Here is a 16,419-nt window from a genome sequence, read left to right as displayed (position 1 = left end):
TTCTGGGAAGGTAGCTTTAAAAGGAGGTACACTGGGCCATTTTTCCCATACTAACATTTTCCAAGCTCTGACCCTGGCTCTCACCTGGGGCTGTCAACCGAGAAACAGCGAGGCTCAAGTGAGAAGAGCACGGACCTGGGAGCTAGGAGACCTGGGTTCTAATGTGGCCTCTGTCACCTACCCTCTCTGTGACCTTAGGCGAGTCATTTCACTTGTCTGTGCCTCAGTTTCCTCATCTGGAAAATGGGAGTTTAAGATCTGTTCTCCTTCCCCCTTAGACTGTGAGCCTCAGGTGGGATAGGGACTGTGTCCAGTCTGATCATCTTGTATCTACTCCCGCGCTTAATACAGTGCTTGGCACATAGTAAGTACTTAAATGCCACAGTTGTTACGACTCTGCCAATTGCAGTCCTTCTCTGCTTAAACTATTACTTGGGGATGTGGTGCTGGCAGGGAGGCAGAAGGGCAGAGTGAAAAGAGCACAGGATGAGGAGTCAGGAGATTTGAAGAGCCCCAGTTCTGCCATCTGCCTGCCGTGTGACCATGAGCAAATCAGGTTATCTTCTGTATGCCTCAGTTTTCTCCTGTGTAAAATGGGGATAAAATCCTTGCTCTCCCGCTAAGACTGCGAGCCCTATGTGGGACAGGGATTGGGTCCGGTCTGATTATCTTGTATCTATTGCAGCACTTAGTGCAGTGCTTGGCAGATAGTAGGCATTTAATAAATATCATCATTATAATAATGATAGTTTTTATTATTAACATGCACCACTCTTTTAGGACATATGTGGGGACCCCTTGCCACTCTTACAGAGTCCTAGGTCCTTTAGGACTGCAATGCTTTTGTGCAGAAGAAACAAAAAAATGAAATTTTTGAGCAGTTGGTGAGCAAAGAAACACTCAGAAAGCAAACACATATTAAATTAACTTTAATGTAGCTTACTTCCCTGTGGTGATGTCATTATGAAATACTCGAGAAGGGAGGGAGATGGGAAGGTTTGAATGATGGATTAAGGGAGAAAAGAAGAGAACCATTCTTGTTCTCCCTTTTGTGTATGGGAAGTCGGCTGGATGGATATCATTGTTGCAAAGGACCATATTTATCAATCCGTGAATTAATGATATTTGTAGAGTGTTTACTGTGTGCAGAGCACTGTACTAAGAGCTTGGGAGATTATAATATCATAGAGTTGGTAGACATGATTCCTGACCACAAGGAGCTTATAGTCTAGCGGTCAGTGTTTACACCTTAAATAGACCCGCTGAGGGGAGCTGGGTGTTATCTTGACTCTGGGTGTAGAGATGACACTTTCTACTGTCCCCAAGGGGAAGAAGAGTCAGCGTGAGGGACTGTGGTTGGGGGGGATGGAAGTGGGAGTCAGTTGCTAAAGGTAGACCTTCATGGCACACTGCCAGCACGAAGAATGGCTCTCTGAGCAAAAGCTTGGTGTGAGAGAGACAAAGAGGCAAAAGAGAAAACACCATCAAGTACTGAAAACTTCAAGCACAACGCCCAGGCCCTCCAACGCACAGGCCCTCGATCTAAGAAGAAAAGATAAAGGAGATTAATGACAGACAGGTCAGGAAAAATCAAAAATTAGAACCCCAAAACAAAAGAGTAGGACAAGGATAAAAACAGCAGATGCCCAGAGCTATTGTCTTCCCTCCCCACCTCGTCCTTCCCTCTGCAGGAATTGGGGACGTGGTGCTGGCAGGGAGGCAGAAGGGCATGGTGGAAAGAGCAAAGGACGGTGAGTCGAAGGGTTGTGGAATCGAAGTGGGAAGAGCTTAAGGCTCCCGGCTGCGGTGCTGATGCCTGCCTCGGGGACCGAGGCCCAGAGGCCGGCCTGGCTGGGCCTTGCTTCCGGGACTGAGGCCTGAGCATCTTTGGTGGGCAACTGGGAGCGTTGGGCGGGACCTGCTGCCTTACCTGTTTGCTGCACTGCCAGGCGCTGCAGTGCCTGACGCTCACTGCCCGGTGCCACACTGGGAATCGGTGGAGCCGCAGCTTGCCATTCTCCCGAGCTGGGATGACAGTTCTCCCTTGTCACCAGCCCTTTTCTTCCTCACCCTGCCCTCCGCCATCGCCTCCTCCCAGCCCCGACCCTAGATCTCCCTTCCTGGGGGCGAGGGGGTGATGGCAAGGGGGTGGGGCAGGAGTAGCCCTCCCGTCCCTGGATGTTCTCGCCTTTCTGGCCAGAGCTGACCAGGGCCCTGAGCCTTTCTCATCTGGCTCTGTGAATGCTCCACCGTGGGCTCAGATCCCTGGGTCTTTGGGCCTTGGGGAAGGACGGGGGGTGTCGGGGTTAAAGCTCCCGCTCTTTAGCAAAGCTGGCCAAGCGGAACCCGCGACCCTCCCATTCCCCCGCCCACCCCCCCCACCCATTCACAGATGTACACTCAGCTCACCAGGCCCCTATCCGACCCCTCTCCATGGTTTGGCCTTGCAGTGGCTCCAGACTTCCCGGAGAACTCTGCAGTTGATTCCAGTTTGCATCCATTCCCCACTGTGTGGCACTGGTCCTCGGGCGGAGTTGCTGGGAGACTGACCCTGTCCCTCGAGGAGATTCCTGCCCTCCGAGGACAGGGAAAATCACAGCCCAAAGACCCCTTCCCCAAAAGCCTTCCTGCTCTCCAGCAGCTCTCAGTCACTCTCTCTGCCTCTCTTTTTTGCCTCCATCCATCTGTCACCTTTTGGCTGTCTTCTCCCGTCACACCCCACCTCCTCTTCCTCCTTCTCCTCCCTCTCCCAAGCAAATCTAACCACCTCCGTTTTTCCATCAATCAGTGGTATTTAGTGGGTGCATACTGTGAGCAGAGCACAGTACCAAACGCTTGGGAGAGTACAACAGAGTTAGTAGGCATGTTCTCTGCCCACAGTGAGTTTATAGTCTAGAGGGGCCCAGCACAGCATTCTCCACTCTCTCATCTCTGATCTTTTGTTTCCTCTTTCCCTCCTGCCTGGAACTATATACACAAACACACACACACATACTCTCTCTCACTTCACATCCACCAGACCACAACCGATTCTCCCCTTCAAAATCCTCCTAAAATATCACCTCTGCCACAATGACTTCCCTGATTAATTTGAATTTACATACTCATTGATTTAGATATTCCATTCATGTATTGCTTCACTGATTTATTCAATCAGTTATCTGAGTTTTCCATACTACCACTCCTCTTCCCACTGTTGTATACTATTTTTGTCTCCCTCATTAGCTTGTGACCTCCTTTAGGGCAGGAACTGTGTCTCTGCACACAATAGAAACAGAGTTCAGGGCTCCGTTCACATTAGAGACTCAGCACAGTGCACTATACACAGCAGGCACCCAGGACAGCATTTTGCAGACAGTAGGGGCCCAGCACAGCACCCTGCACACAGTAGATGCCCAGTTTAGTGCTCTGCACGCCGTAGGAACCCAGTACGATACGCTGCACACAGTAGGGGCCCAACATTGCACCCTGCATAAAGAAGACACTATGTCAGTGCTGACGAATTAACTGGGGATGTGGAACTCCCAGGGAGGGTATAGGTATTAGTTGGCACTATCCTTTCTCTTCTGAGCTTTCACCCTCTCCTTTCCTCCTCCTCCTCCTTCTCCTCCCCCCCCCCCCCCCCCCCCCCCCGGGCAAGAGGCCGAGCCCCAACCTATTGTATCAGGTTCCCTGGCCACAGCCTCTAACTGGGGAAGCTGAGGGCTGAGGCCAAGAGCCTCCCCACTCCAGGTCTCCTCTTCATAGTCCTAGTTGAGGGCAGGAAATGCCCCTGGGACAGGAGTAGGGTGGGGGGTGGATGGGTGTGAGCAGGGTGGACGAGAAGTAGGCATGGTGGTAGGCAGTGGCTGGGCAGGGAGGTAGGCAGGGGACATGTGGGTGCAGGAGATGATAGGAAATGCAAGCATTTCCTGGAAAGACTCTGATAGGGGGACTCTGGGGGCCTGCTCCTCCTTCTTTTACTCCACCTTCTCATTGAGCAAACTGGATTAGCCGGTTTCAGTGGAGACCCAGCAGCCAGTCCAAGAGAGAGAGTCCGACAAAGCCCCTCCCAGCCTCCTCCAGGACCACAAGGTCCCCGGCAGCTGCCAGCTTAGAGAGCAAGGAGACTGAGAGCCAGGGCAGACCCCCGGGGGACCACCCCTCCCCTCCATCTCTGCCCCCTGTCACAAGGTCTCTGCAGAGGGAGACTCTCCGGACAGTTGTCCCAAGATGTTTACCTTCACCCAGTCAGTATCTGTATCTTCCACATGGACTGGGCACCTACCGTGTGCAGAGCACTTTACTGACTGCAGAGTACTTGTGCCGACTATATGCTGAGTGCCGAACTGAATGCCCACCCCATGCAGTGTTGTACTGGACACCTACCGTGTGTAGAGCACTGTCCGACACTGTGGGGGGCTGTATTCCGTTCCGACGTACATGGTAAGTGTACACGTAAGTTCTTACACAGCATCAGGCACAGTATGAGTTTTCCTTAGTGCGGATTTATTGTTATTATTATGGCATTTATTAAAATATAATAAGGTTTTAATTCTAGCTCTGCTCCTTGCACGCTGTGTGACTTTGGGCAAGTCACTTCACTTCTCTGTGCCTTAGTTTCTTCATCTGAAGAGCTGGGATTAGAAAATGGGTCTCCAGACCCCCAGCCCAGTGCCCTCTGCACTCCCTCCCCTCTGCAAGAATATCCCCACTCCCCTCACCCCATATCAATCGGTGGTATTTACTGAGCATTTACTGTGTGCAAAGCACTGTACTAAGTGCCTGTGAGAGTACAATACAACAGAATTGACAGCCACATTCCCTCCCTATCGGAATTTATAGCCTATAGCCCTCACCTACCAGGTTGCTGGTGTAAAGACTGTGGGCTATCACTTTGGAAAGTGTGAAGATAATTGAAAGGAGCAAGGGACTGGGACTTAGAGGCCCTGGGTTCTAATCCCAGCTCTGCCACTTGCCTGCTGTGTGACCTTGGGCCATTTGCTTAACTTCTCTGTGCCTCCGTTTCCTCCTCTGTAAAATGGGAGTAAAATGCCTCTTCTCTTTCCTTCTTAGACTATGAGCCCCGAGTGGGACAAGGACTGTGTCCAACCTGATTATCTTATATCTACCTCAGAGTTTAGTATAGTGTATGGCACATAGGAAGCACTTAGAACATCCAGTGGTTGCCCTTCCAACTCCACCTCAAACAGAAACTCCTTGCCATTGGCTTTAAAGCACTCAATCACCCTGAACCCTCCTACCTCACCTCACTGCTCTCCCACTACAATTCAGCCCGCCAACCTGCTCATTGTACCTCGGTCTCGTCCGTCCTCTCGCCCACGTCCTGCCGCTGCCCTGGAACACCCTCCTCTTTACATCTGACGATGACTCTCCCCACCTTCGAAGCCTTTTTGAAGGAACATTTCCTCCAAGAGGCCTTCCCAAAGTCCTCAGTTCCTCTTCTCCCAATCCCTTCTGAGGAGCCCTGGCACTTGGATCTGCTCCCTTTCTTCACCCCTCCCTCAGCCCCATAACACTTACGTACACACCCGTAATATATTTATATTAATGTCTGTCTCCTCCTCTAGACTGTAAGCTTGTGGTGGCAGGGAATGTGTCTACTAATGGTGTTATACTCTCCCAAACACTTAGTGCAGTGTTCTGCACACAGTAAGGGCTCAGTAAATATTATTATTGTTACTGGAAGTGGCCTGCGAGTAGCCTCTAGCCACTTGTCTGAGACAGTGTACTGGCCGGGACAGTCCTCTTGAGAACATGCTTCTCAGCCCAACCCCTATGGTCTGGAGGGGACCCTAAATTCCACATGGAGGTCCAGTCAGTAAGCACAGGTGCAGGGCCTAGGTGAAGTTGGTCTGGCCTTGGCAGAAACCGGTCTACGGGCAAGGACGAGAAGGGTAAGTCTAACAGCTGGCGGCCTCGTGCTTCTCGGTGCCAGGAGAGGAGAAGTGCGAGGCCCAGGGAGGTTGCGGGTGTCGCTCTCGCGTTGGGCATTAGGGGATCCTTCCATCTGCCACCGGGTCCGCGTGGGACTTGTGCGACACCCGGGGAGAGGGGAAAGGGCTCAGCCTGGAACCCCAGACCCCCGACAGCTGTTTCCCGCCGGCCCTTCCAGATCCGGCTATGGGAAGGAGCTCCCTTCCTGCGGGTCTGGGATCCCCGGGCCCCAGGGTGATGCAGCACCAATTCCGGTTGCTTCGGGGAAGCCGGAGTTTGCAGGCCTCACGGGAGCCCCTGGGAGACGACCCTGGACGATGACCCCGTGGGAGCGCGGGCGGGGAGCGGCTCCCGTCGACCCAGGGTATCCGGGGCTCCAGCTTGGCCTAGTGGATAGAGCACAGGCCTGGGAGCCGGAGGATCTGGGTGGTAATTTTACGTCTGCCACCTAACTGCCGTGTGACCTTTGGCAAGTCACTTCACGTCTCTGTGTCTCAGTTCCTTCATCTGTAAAATGGGGACTAAGGCTGTGAGCCCCAAGTGGGACAAACTGATTGCCTTGTATCTACCCCAGCGCTTAGAACAGTACTCAGCATGTAGTAAGCACTTAAATAGCATAATAATAATAATTATTAGCACCTTACTAAGCGCTTGGGAAAGTACAACACAGCAATAAAGTGAGAGAGACAATCCGTGCCCACAGCGAGCTCACAGTCTCCTCCCTCCCGAGGAGTCGGTAGTGGGGGAGATCAAAGGAAAAGCAGCGTGGCTTGGTGGAAGGAGCCCAGGCGTGGAAGTCAGAGGTCGTGGCTTCTAATCCCGACCTTGCCACTTATCAGCTGTGTGACTTTGGGCAAGTCCCTTCGCTTCTCTGCGCCCCAGTTCCCTCATCCGTATAAGGGAGATGAAGACTGTCAGCCCCACGTGGGACAACCTGATCACCTGGTACCGCCCGCCCCCAGCGCTTAGAACAATGCTTTGCCTGTACTAAAAAGAGCCCGGGGTAGGAAGTCAGAGGTCATGGCTTCTAATCCCCACCCCGCCACTTGCCAGCTGGGTGACTTTGGGCAACTCACTTCGCTTCTCTGTGCCCCAGTGAAGACTGTCACTGGCAGTCAGAGGTCATGAGTTCGAATGCCCCCTCTGCCACTTGTCAGTTGTGTGACTGTGGGAAGCAGTGTGGCTCAGTGGAAAGAGCCCGGGCTTGGGAGTCAGAGGTCATGGGTCGAATCCCGCCTCTGCCACTTGTCAGTTGTGTGACTGTGGGAAGCAGTGTGGCTCAGTGGAAAGAGCCCGGGCTTGGGAGTCAGAGGTCATGAGTTCGAATCCCACCTCTGCCACTTGTCAGTTGTGTGACTGTGGGAAGCAGTGTGGCTCAGTGGAAAGAGCCCGGGCTTGGGAGTCAGAGGTCATGAGTTCGAATCCCAGCTCTGCCACTGATCAGCTGTGTGACTGTGGGCAAGTCACTTCTCTGTGCCTCAGTTACCTCATCTGTAAAATGGGGATTAACTGTGAGCCTCGTGTGGGACAATCTGACGACCCTGGATCTACCCCAGCGCTTAGAACAGTGCTCGCCCAGAGTAAGCGCTTAACAAATACCACCATTATTATTATTATTAAGTCACTTCTCTGGGCCTCAGTTCCCTCATCTGTCAAATGGGGATTAACTGGGAGCCTCCCGTGGGACAACCCGATGACCCTGGATCTCCCCCAGCGCTTAGAACAGTGCTCGGCACAGAATAAGCGCTTAACAAATACCAACATGATGATTCCTGTCGGCCCCACGTGGGACAGCCCGATCACCCCGTATCCCTCCCCCCCCAACGCTTAGGGCAGTGCTTGGCGCGTCGTCGGCGCTTCCGAAGTACCATTCTGCTTATTCTAAAGCTGGGTTTTATTTCTCAGGGGGGCGCGGAGGAAGGAAGGGAGGGCGGGAGGAGGCGGGGGCCTCTAGAAAGTTCTCCCTCCTCCCTCTCCTGCTCCTCCCGGCCCCTCCTCCAGCGGCAGGGCGGGACCGGCCGCTCCCCTCCCCCCTTTTCCCCTCCCAACCCTCCTCCTCTCTCCCTCCCTCCGGCCCTGTGCTCGCTGGGCAGGCAGGAGCGCGGCCCACCCACCCGGGACGCCCCCCTTCCAGGCCCCCCACTGCCGAGCAGAGCCTTGGGGGCCGGTGATGACCGCCGAGGAGATGAAGGCGTCGGAGGGGAGCCCGCAGCCGGCGCCGCTGACCCTCGGAGGGTGGACACACCCCCAAGCAGGATGAGGGGGTGCTAAGGTACGCGCACCGTCGACCTGCGGGCCCAGGACCGGGCCCGGCTCGACCCCCCCGCCCCCCGGGCAACGCCGGCCGTGCACGGGCCTCGGGAAGGCCGCGGCTTGCAGCCTGCACACGCAGGCGGGCTGGGGCGGGGGTGGGGGTCGCTGCACGGGGATGCGGGGCGTGCGGGGGGTCCCCGTCCCGCACGTGGGGCCCCCACCTCCCCAGAGGGATGGGGGGGGGGGCAGGGGGAGGTCCCGCGCCCCGCCGTGCGCCCCTCTCTCCAGAGGGGGGCGCTCGCTCCCCCGGCTCCCACCACGCCGGTGGCCGCCCCCTCGCGCCCAGGGCAGGGGGGAGCGGTGCATGCCGGGACTTGTAGTCCGCTGCCCCCTTACAGTCCCGCACCCCCCCAGAGCGGTGCATGCCGGGATTTGTAGTCCCGGGCCCCCCCCCTCCCATTACAGCGCCCCCTTCCCCCGGTGTCCGGAAGGGGGCGCCGTCCCGCTCCCTCGCCCCAGGGCGCCGAGGCCCCGACCTGCTCCACGGGTCAGAGTCACCTCGCTCCCGCCGCTGCAGCCTGGGCTTCCTTCCTTGCCCCTCCCAAGCCTCCCCCTCCCCACTTCCCCCCCCCCCCGCCCCCCAATTCCCGTCCCTGGGCTGCAGACCTCATCTGCAATTCCCAATTTCCCCCTCTGGAACTCCAACCTCTCCCCACCCAGAGGGGACCGTCCTGCAGGTGGGACAGTTGGGACCGATACCAACATTATTATTATTACCCCAGCGCTTAGACCAGTGCTCTGCACATAGTAAGCGCTCAATAAATACTATTGAGTGAATGAATGCAGGGAGGGCAACCCGGCTTGTGCCAAGAATAGGGATCCCAGACTCTGATTTGCACCCCACAAGCCCCGGGCCTTTCGGAGGGGGGATGAAGAGAAGAAGCAGCGTGGCTCGGTGGAAAGAGCCCGGGCTTGGGAGTCAGAGGTCATGGGTCCGAATCCCGGCTCTGCCCCTTGTCAGCTGGGTGACTGTGGGCAAGTCGCTCCATTTCTCTGTGCCTCAGTTCCCTCATCTGTAAAATGGGGACTGTGAGCCTCATGTGGGACAACCTGATTCCCCTGTGTCTACCCCAGCGCTTAAAACGGTGCTCTGCACATAGTAAGCGCTTAACAAATACCAACATTATTATTATTATGAAGAACCCATCCCAACCCCGGAGCACTACGCAGGGGAATCGGAGAGGAAGCGAGGGGACCCCAGAGGCCATCGCCAGACGCCAAGACCCCAGCTTCCCTCCGCCCAGGTCATGGTGGATGGAGTCAGGGGTCCCCTCCACCCCCAGAGACACGCTCACGTTTCTGGCAGATTCTGCCAAGTGGCGCGGGAGGCCTGAGCCGGTGTGGTGCCTCAGGACGGGGCGGCCGGGGGACCGAAGCCGGGCCCGGGGTGGCGGGAGTCTCTGAAGGGCCGGGGGCATGTGAAGGTGGACCCCCCCCCACAACGAGGATCCCTTTGGAGACCCTTTCTCTTAAGATGATTGCCCAGCTCATTCACCTGAGGTAACCCCCACCCTCGACTGGGCTCCCCTAGTCTCCTGCCTTGTGATGGTCCAATCTCAGAAAGCCTGAAACCTCGGGGTGGCCCTGGATTCTCCCCAATTGCCGCTTCCCAACTCCGCCGCACCCGGCCATCCCCCATCTGCCGACTGCGGAGACGTGTGAGGGGTGGGCCCTGCCCCTCGGGGACCCTTGGAGGGCACGGTGGCCGCTGAATAGGTGGCAAGCAGGGTCAACTGGAGGTCATGCCAGGGTGGTGGGCCTGGGGCTCACGGGGGCAGCGGGCACGGGCCTGTGGGACTTGGGTGATGTGGTGGGCTCACCCCCACCCTATATGATCTCCAGGTGATCAAGCGCACCGGCACGGGCACAGAGACACCCATGATTGGCGATCGGGTCACTGTCCACTACACTGGCTGGCTGCCCGATGGCACCAAGTTTGACTCCAGCTGGGACCGCAAGGACAAGTTCTCCTTTGACCTGGGCAAGGGTAGGCATGGCGCAGGGCATGGCGCAGGGCAGGGTGCTAAGAGCATCAGTCCCAGAGTAGTGAGTGGCCCCTGGGGCTGTCTGGTCCGGAGCGCTGGTCCTCCTTCCAGATGCTCATCCTGACTCTCCGCTCCATCCCAGACTCTCTCCCAGTGACCCCGCATGGACTTTCCAACACCCCTGACTCTCCCCTCTCCAAACCTGACTCTCTCCTATTGACCTACCCTGAAAAGCTGCTGATTCTCTCTCCCCACCTTTCCCCATCCTATTACGTGGAAGTGGGGAGCAATCCAGCCCCCTCTGCCACCCACCCACCATCATGGCGGGTATTTAGCCCCTTCTGGGAGGCCATGGGTGGCAGCCAGGGAGGCCGGCGTGGTCCGGAGCTCCTGCGCTCAATCCCGAGATTACCCCTTCCCTAACGTCCAAGGCCGCTGCAGGTTAGTGCCGGCCCCGGGGGGGGGTCGGAACGGGGCCCCCCCGACCCCCGCTGCAGCCTGCCCCTTCTCTGCCCTCAGAGGAGGTGATCAAAGCCTGGGACATTGGAGTGGCCACCATGAAGCTGGGGGAAGTGTGTCAGCTGACGTGCAAACCGGAGTACGCGTACGGGTTGGCCGGGAGCCCCCCCAAGATCCCCCCCAACACCACGCTGCTGTTTGAGGTGAGCTGTGCCCGGGGCAGACGGACGGGAGGGTGGGGGAGGGCCGGGCCGGCCGCCAGGCCTTATCTCAGCCTCTTGGCCGGGCAGAGTGCCCCACCGTCTGCTCTCCGCTCCCCCGCCCGCCCGGAGACAATGTTGCTCAGGGGAAGGGCCGGGGTCCGGTGGTTGAGGGAGACGCCGTCCGGCGAGGCTGCCGTCGAGCGGAACCGGCTGCCGTTCTTCCCGCGGGGCCCGGGGGGCGGCCCCGTGTCTCCCACCCCGACGGGCGGTGGGCACGGCTGTCAGGTGGGCCTCTCCCCCCAACCAGGAGATCCCGCCGCCGACCCTCCTCTCCCTCCCTTGCCCCACCCCAGGTGGAGCTGTTTGACTTCAAGGGAGAGGACCTGACGGAGGAGGACGGCGGAATCATCCGGAGGATCCGGAAACGTGGCCAGGGCTACGCCAAGCCCAACGAGGGCGCCACCGTGGACAGTGAGCCTTGGGGCGGGGGACGGAATCGCGGTCGCGGAGTGGGAGGGGGCTGACTTTGACCCACTCCCCCCACCCCCTACCTTGTCTCTGCCCCACCACCCTCACGCCCCAGTCACCCTGGAGGGCCGCCACGGCGAGCGGGTGTTCGACCGACGGGAGCTGTGCTTTGAGATCGGCGAGGGCGAGAGCTTCGACGTCCCCTCTGGGGTGGAGCAGGCTCTGCAGCACATGGAGAAGGGCGAGCAATCCCTGCTGCTCCTCAAGCCTAGGTGGGTGGGACGTGGGGCCAGAAGTTGCGGGGAGGATGGGACGAGGCCGAGGGGAGGGGCGGCCCCACCCCCGGGGCTGATCCAGGACCCTTTTCGAGCAGCTACGCTTTCGGCCTCGCGGGCAAGGAGAAGTTCCAGATCCCTCCAAACGCTACACTCCAGTACGAGGTGACGCTCAAGAGCTTTGAGAAGGTAAAGGGAGAAAGAGCTGTGAGGTGCCCCCCGATTCCCCTCCCTCCCGGCCCCACGTGACTCCCTCCGACCCCCCGTGACTCCCGGCGCGCCCAGCGAGGCCCCGGAAGTGACGGGTTGTCCCTTCCCGGCATGGACAGACCAAGGAGAACTGGGAGATGAGCGTGGAGGAGAAGCTGGAACAGAGCACCATCGTCAAGGACCGGGGCACGGAGTACTTCAAGGTGAGCGGGGGGGGCGGAACGTCGAGGGGGTTGGGGGAGGGATTGTGCCGGGGTCGTGCCGGTCGTGGCTGGTGGGCTGGCGGAGGCGCTGGCGACAGCTCTCTGATCCTGAATCCGACGACCACCTCCCCCTCCCCTCCAACCCCCCAGGAGGGCCGGTACAAGCGAGCGGTGGTGCAGTACAAGAAGATCGTGTCATGGCTGGAGTACGAGTCGGCCTTCTCCGCCGAGGACGGGGCTCGGGCGCAGGGGCTGCGGCTGGCCGCCCACCTCAACCTGGCCGTGTGCCACCTGAAGCTGCAGGACTTCTCGGCCGCCCTGGACAGCTGCCACAAGGTAGGGGCGATGAGGAGGAGGGTGCGAGCTGGGGTGCGGCGGGCACGCACGGAGTCGGCCGGCGGAGGGCTGAGTTGTTGGCAGCCGGCGGGGGTTTCTGTTGGGCGGGTGAGGCCAGGAAGAGGGGCTGTGCTCCGACGGGGGTTTGGGAGGACGACGTGGCAGCCGTGTGCCACTGGCCAGACTGCAGGGGGAGAGGCTGGAGGCCGGGAGGCCAGGAGGAGGCTACTGTAGCCATCCAGCCCGGAGGAGGCGAGAGCTGGGAAGGATGGGCAGATGCAGGAAACCTGAGCTTCTACTCTGTGCAGAGCACCGTATTCATCACTTTGGAGAGTTCGGTAGGACTGGTAGACATGATCCCTGCCCTTGAGGAGCTTATGGTCTACTGGGTGAAGAGCACTGGACTGAATACTTGGGAGAGGACAGTAGAGTTAACAGACGGGATCTCTACCCTCGAGAATAAGTAACGTGGCCCGGTGGTTAGAGCACAGGCTTGGGAGTCAGAAGGACCTTGGGTTCTATTCCTGCTCTGCCACTTGTCTGCTGTGTGACCTTGGCCGGTTCACTTATCTTCTCTCCATCTCACTTCACCCATAAAAGGGGGATTAAAACTACGAGCCCCATGTGGGACAGGGACTGTATCCAACCTGATTGGCTTGTCTCTACCTCGGAACTTAGTACAGTGCCCGCCACCTAGTAAGCACTTAAATACCATTTTTAAGAAGTGGCCTTAGGGGCAGATAAACCGAACGTGTCCGTTTATTGTTACATTTTACTCTCCCAAAGTGCTTAGTACATGGCTCGGCACACAGTAAGCACTCAACAAATACGACCGAATGAATCAATGATAGGGAAGGGTCCTCAGCGGCACCAAATTTGCGACTGTCCCAGAGGAGCACCCCCTCCGCCGAAGGGCACAGGCCTGAGGCTATCAGTGTGGAGGGGGCTCAGAGAGAGAGAGGCACTTACTGTGTGCCAAGCGCTGAACTCAGCCCTTGGGAGAGTCTAATACAACGGAGTTGGTAGATATAGTCCCTGCCCACAGCGAGCTTAGTCTAGAGGCTCCAGTCCCCCTTCCTCACCCTCCCCGCTGCCTCAACTGGGGCTCGGTGCCCCGGGTGGGTCACTCCGAACGGAGCCCCTCCCGACTCTCCACTCCCCTTTACTCCCCTCCCCCAGGCCCTAGAACTGGACCAGAGCAACGAGAAGGGTTTGTTCCGGCGGGGAGAGGCCCGGCTGGCCGTGAACGACCTGGAGCTGGCCCGGGACGACTTCCAGAAGGTCCTGCAGCTCTACCCTGGCAACAAGGCGGCCCGGGCTCAGCTGGCCATCTGCCTGCAGCGCATCCGTGAGCAGCATGCCCGTGAGAAGAAGCTCTACGCCAACATGTTCCAGAGGCTGGCGGCGGAGAGGGAGAGCAAAGTGGGTGCCGGGAGACCCCGCACAGCGGGGAGGAGCAGGGGTCGGCCCCCGGGAGCGGCGCTGGGAGGCCAGCCTGGGCGGGGGAGGGCTGTCTGACTGGACTGCGGGTGAGGTAGGGCCGGTCCCCGCGCCGGCCGGCCCCCGGGGATTCGGAGGAGTGGCCTTGCTGCCTGGGAGACGGGGCCGGGCCACCCTCACCCGCTGACGGAGTGGCCCCGTGCCCCGGGCCGGGCTGCGGGGGGTCCTGGCCTCTGCTCGGGGGGGGGGGCGGGGGGTGGAGGTCTTGACGAGACTCCCCTGGGGAGCGGGCCCCCCTGAAAGCAGTCCCCGGTCCCCCCACAGCCGGAGGTGGCAGTGGCAGCAGGAGAGCGGCAGCAACCAGACGCCAACGTGCAGGACAACAAGCAAAACGGCGTGGCAGCAACACAGCAGCCCCTCGGGACCGAGGCGTAGCCACCCCCTCCCCCACCCCGGACCCTCTGCCCACTCTCCTCCTCCCCACGCCCTCTTAGTTTTGTAAAATCTGAAGAATTTCCAGTGAATTAGACCTTTATTTTTCTATCCGGCAGACGGTGGCATGGGGCGGGGGCCAGAGGAGCGGGGCAGGGTGCGGGAACGGGCCGTGGATGGCGGGAGGGGGGCCGGGGACCCTCCGGCTCGGATCACGGAATGTTAATTTATTTTGTTCTCCGCGGCTTGACTCTCCCCGGTGGCGGGGGTCTTGGGTCAGGGTGAAGACGGTGGGCCGGGAAGGACCCTCAGACCCCCCCGCCCCCGGTGCGGCCTCCGTGAAGGTGAGGGGTGCGGATGACAGGTGAGAGCATAGCACCTGATGATAGGTGTCCCTTCTCCCCTCTCCTTGCAGCGGGTGCCTCGGGGGTCCCCTCTGTGGCTGCAGTGAGCGCGTCTCCCCTCCCCGGTGCTTGTTGTGCCCGTCCCCACCCCCCGCCCCCTACACCTGGAGCAGAGCCAAAGCTGCCTCTCCCCACTCCAATCCACGCTTGAGCAATAAAGCGGAAACCAGAACACCGGCGTCCGGTCCAGCCTCCTTCCCGGCTGGGCTCCAGGGAGTGGGTGGCGGCGGAGGGCGGGGCGGGGCCCTCGGGCCCCCGCTGGGTGGGCGTCCCCGTCCTGATGGGAACGTGGCCCAGGCCGTAACGATCGAGGGTGACCCTCTCGCTCTGACCCTGCTCGGGCCCGAGGACACCAGAGCAACCCACCGAGCGGTCGGCCCCCGCTCCGAACCACTGTCCCCCGATGGAGGCAGAGCACTGAGGTGGGGATGGATGGCTGACTGGACCAATGGCCCCGGGCTCCCAGCTGGCATTGGGCGTAGCCCGGTCCCTTGCCCCGTGTGATGTTCCCCTCCCAGCAGGGTCGGGGGTATCTGGTGCAGGTTGTCTCTTGGAGTGGGTTCAGCTGGCCGGAGGGTGGGCATCTGGAAGAGGCACGGAGCCCGGGCCCGTCCGCATCCGCAGGGCCGACTGCCCAACGAGGGGCACCGCGCAGCATTTCCGCTCTCGTCCCCTGACCTGGCCCGCTCTGACCAGTGTCTTCTCCAGCCACTTAAGGCCATGGCACCAGTTTCACCCCTCGTCTTCACTCCCCGACCCTCACGGTGCCCCGGCACAGACCATCGAACCCCGACTCTCCCAGTGACCAGCACAAACCATCCAACACCCCTAACTGCCCCCCCTCCATCCCCAACTCTTCCCCAGTGACCCCAGCGTGGACACTCAATTCATGGATCTGTCCCAACCCCACTGGGCCCTGCTCATGTTTCTGGTTGCACAGCTTCCCGTGGGAACAGATTTCCTGGGCTCAACTCTATCCGATCAGATTATCGTGTATCTGCCCGAGTCCTTAGTACGGTGGTTGGCACCTAGCGAACGCCGAACATACAGCACGATGACTGCTCACCCTCTTCTGGGATTTTCTTGCTGTTTGATCCGAATCCGACCCCCTCCAGCTGCAGTCAGGGGGTGCCCTTGCTCTTTCAGGGGTGGGCCGGGTGATTTTAGGAAGAGCAGTTCCACCCCTGTCGACTGGGCACAGCTCTCCCGGCCGTGTAGCTTCCAATCCAGTCGTGCCCCCTCTAACTCCGGCCCAAAAAGCTAGCCCAGGTTTTTGGTCTCACGTGGTGTGCCGATTCTCCCGGCATATTTGCAGACCAGATAGGCAAGTGCACCGCTCCCTCGAAGCCGGGGCTGTCAGTGCACCCCCACGGTGATGGGAAGGTATTATTACTAACTGTGTATAAGTGCTTATTATGTGCCTAAGCACTGGGGTAGGTACAAGATAATCGGGTTGGACACAGTCCCTCTTCCACATGGGGCTCACAGTCTTAATCCCTCATTTTACAGATGATGGAACTGAGGCACAGAGAAGTTAGGTGATTTGCCCCAAGGTCAAGCGGCAGACTCACATCCTTAGGACTTCCAGGCCTGTGCTCTTTCCACTAGGCCACGGGTCTACCCTTGGAACCCCGGGCCCCCTGTGGAAGCCTTTTATCGTGGCCCTCTCTCCGTCCGAGCCTCAGAGTGGGGGTGGGGGCTGGGATTTTGTAAATGTCACCGGCCACTGGGGTGGGCGGTCTGGTGGGGGCGGG

The 16,419-nt window shown here is 59.1% G+C and overlaps 1 protein-coding gene across 1 annotated transcript; it reads left to right on the top strand.

Annotated features, from left to right (window-relative positions):
- Positions 1-10,074: 10,074 nt before the first annotated feature.
- FKBP4 (FKBP prolyl isomerase 4) lies at positions 10,075-14,837 on the top strand. The gene is made up of 9 exons (XM_029054501.2): positions 10,075-10,237; positions 10,755-10,897; positions 11,251-11,368; positions 11,481-11,637; positions 11,739-11,829; positions 11,970-12,053; positions 12,204-12,389; positions 13,569-13,811; positions 14,154-14,837. The coding sequence occupies exons 1-9, from the start codon at positions 10,129-10,131 to the stop codon at positions 14,262-14,264; spliced, it is 1,242 nt and encodes a 413-aa protein (XP_028910334.1). The 5' UTR covers positions 10,075-10,128; the 3' UTR covers positions 14,265-14,837.
- The last annotated feature ends 1,582 nt before the right edge of the window (positions 14,838-16,419 follow it).

The sequence above is a fragment of the Ornithorhynchus anatinus genome, chromosome X4 (assembly GCF_004115215.2).
Source record: "Ornithorhynchus anatinus isolate Pmale09 chromosome X4, mOrnAna1.pri.v4, whole genome shotgun sequence".
NCBI lineage: Eukaryota > Metazoa > Chordata > Mammalia > Monotremata > Ornithorhynchidae > Ornithorhynchus > Ornithorhynchus anatinus.
The sequence above is the reverse complement of the archived record's forward strand: the minus strand, read 5'-3'. Positions and strand labels throughout refer to the sequence as shown.

Coding starts and splice junctions, on each gene's coding strand:
- FKBP4 (XM_029054501.2), top strand. CDS start 10,129: ATGATTGGCGATCGGGTCACTGTCCACTACACTGGCTGGCTGCCCGAT. Junction 11,638..11,738: donor CTGCTGCTCCTCAAGCCTAG/GTGGGTGGGACG, acceptor CTTTTCGAGCAG/CTACGCTTTCGGCCTCGCGG. Junction 13,812..14,153: donor CGGCGGAGAGGGAGAGCAAA/GTGGGTGCCGGG, acceptor GTCCCCCCACAG/CCGGAGGTGGCAGTGGCAGC.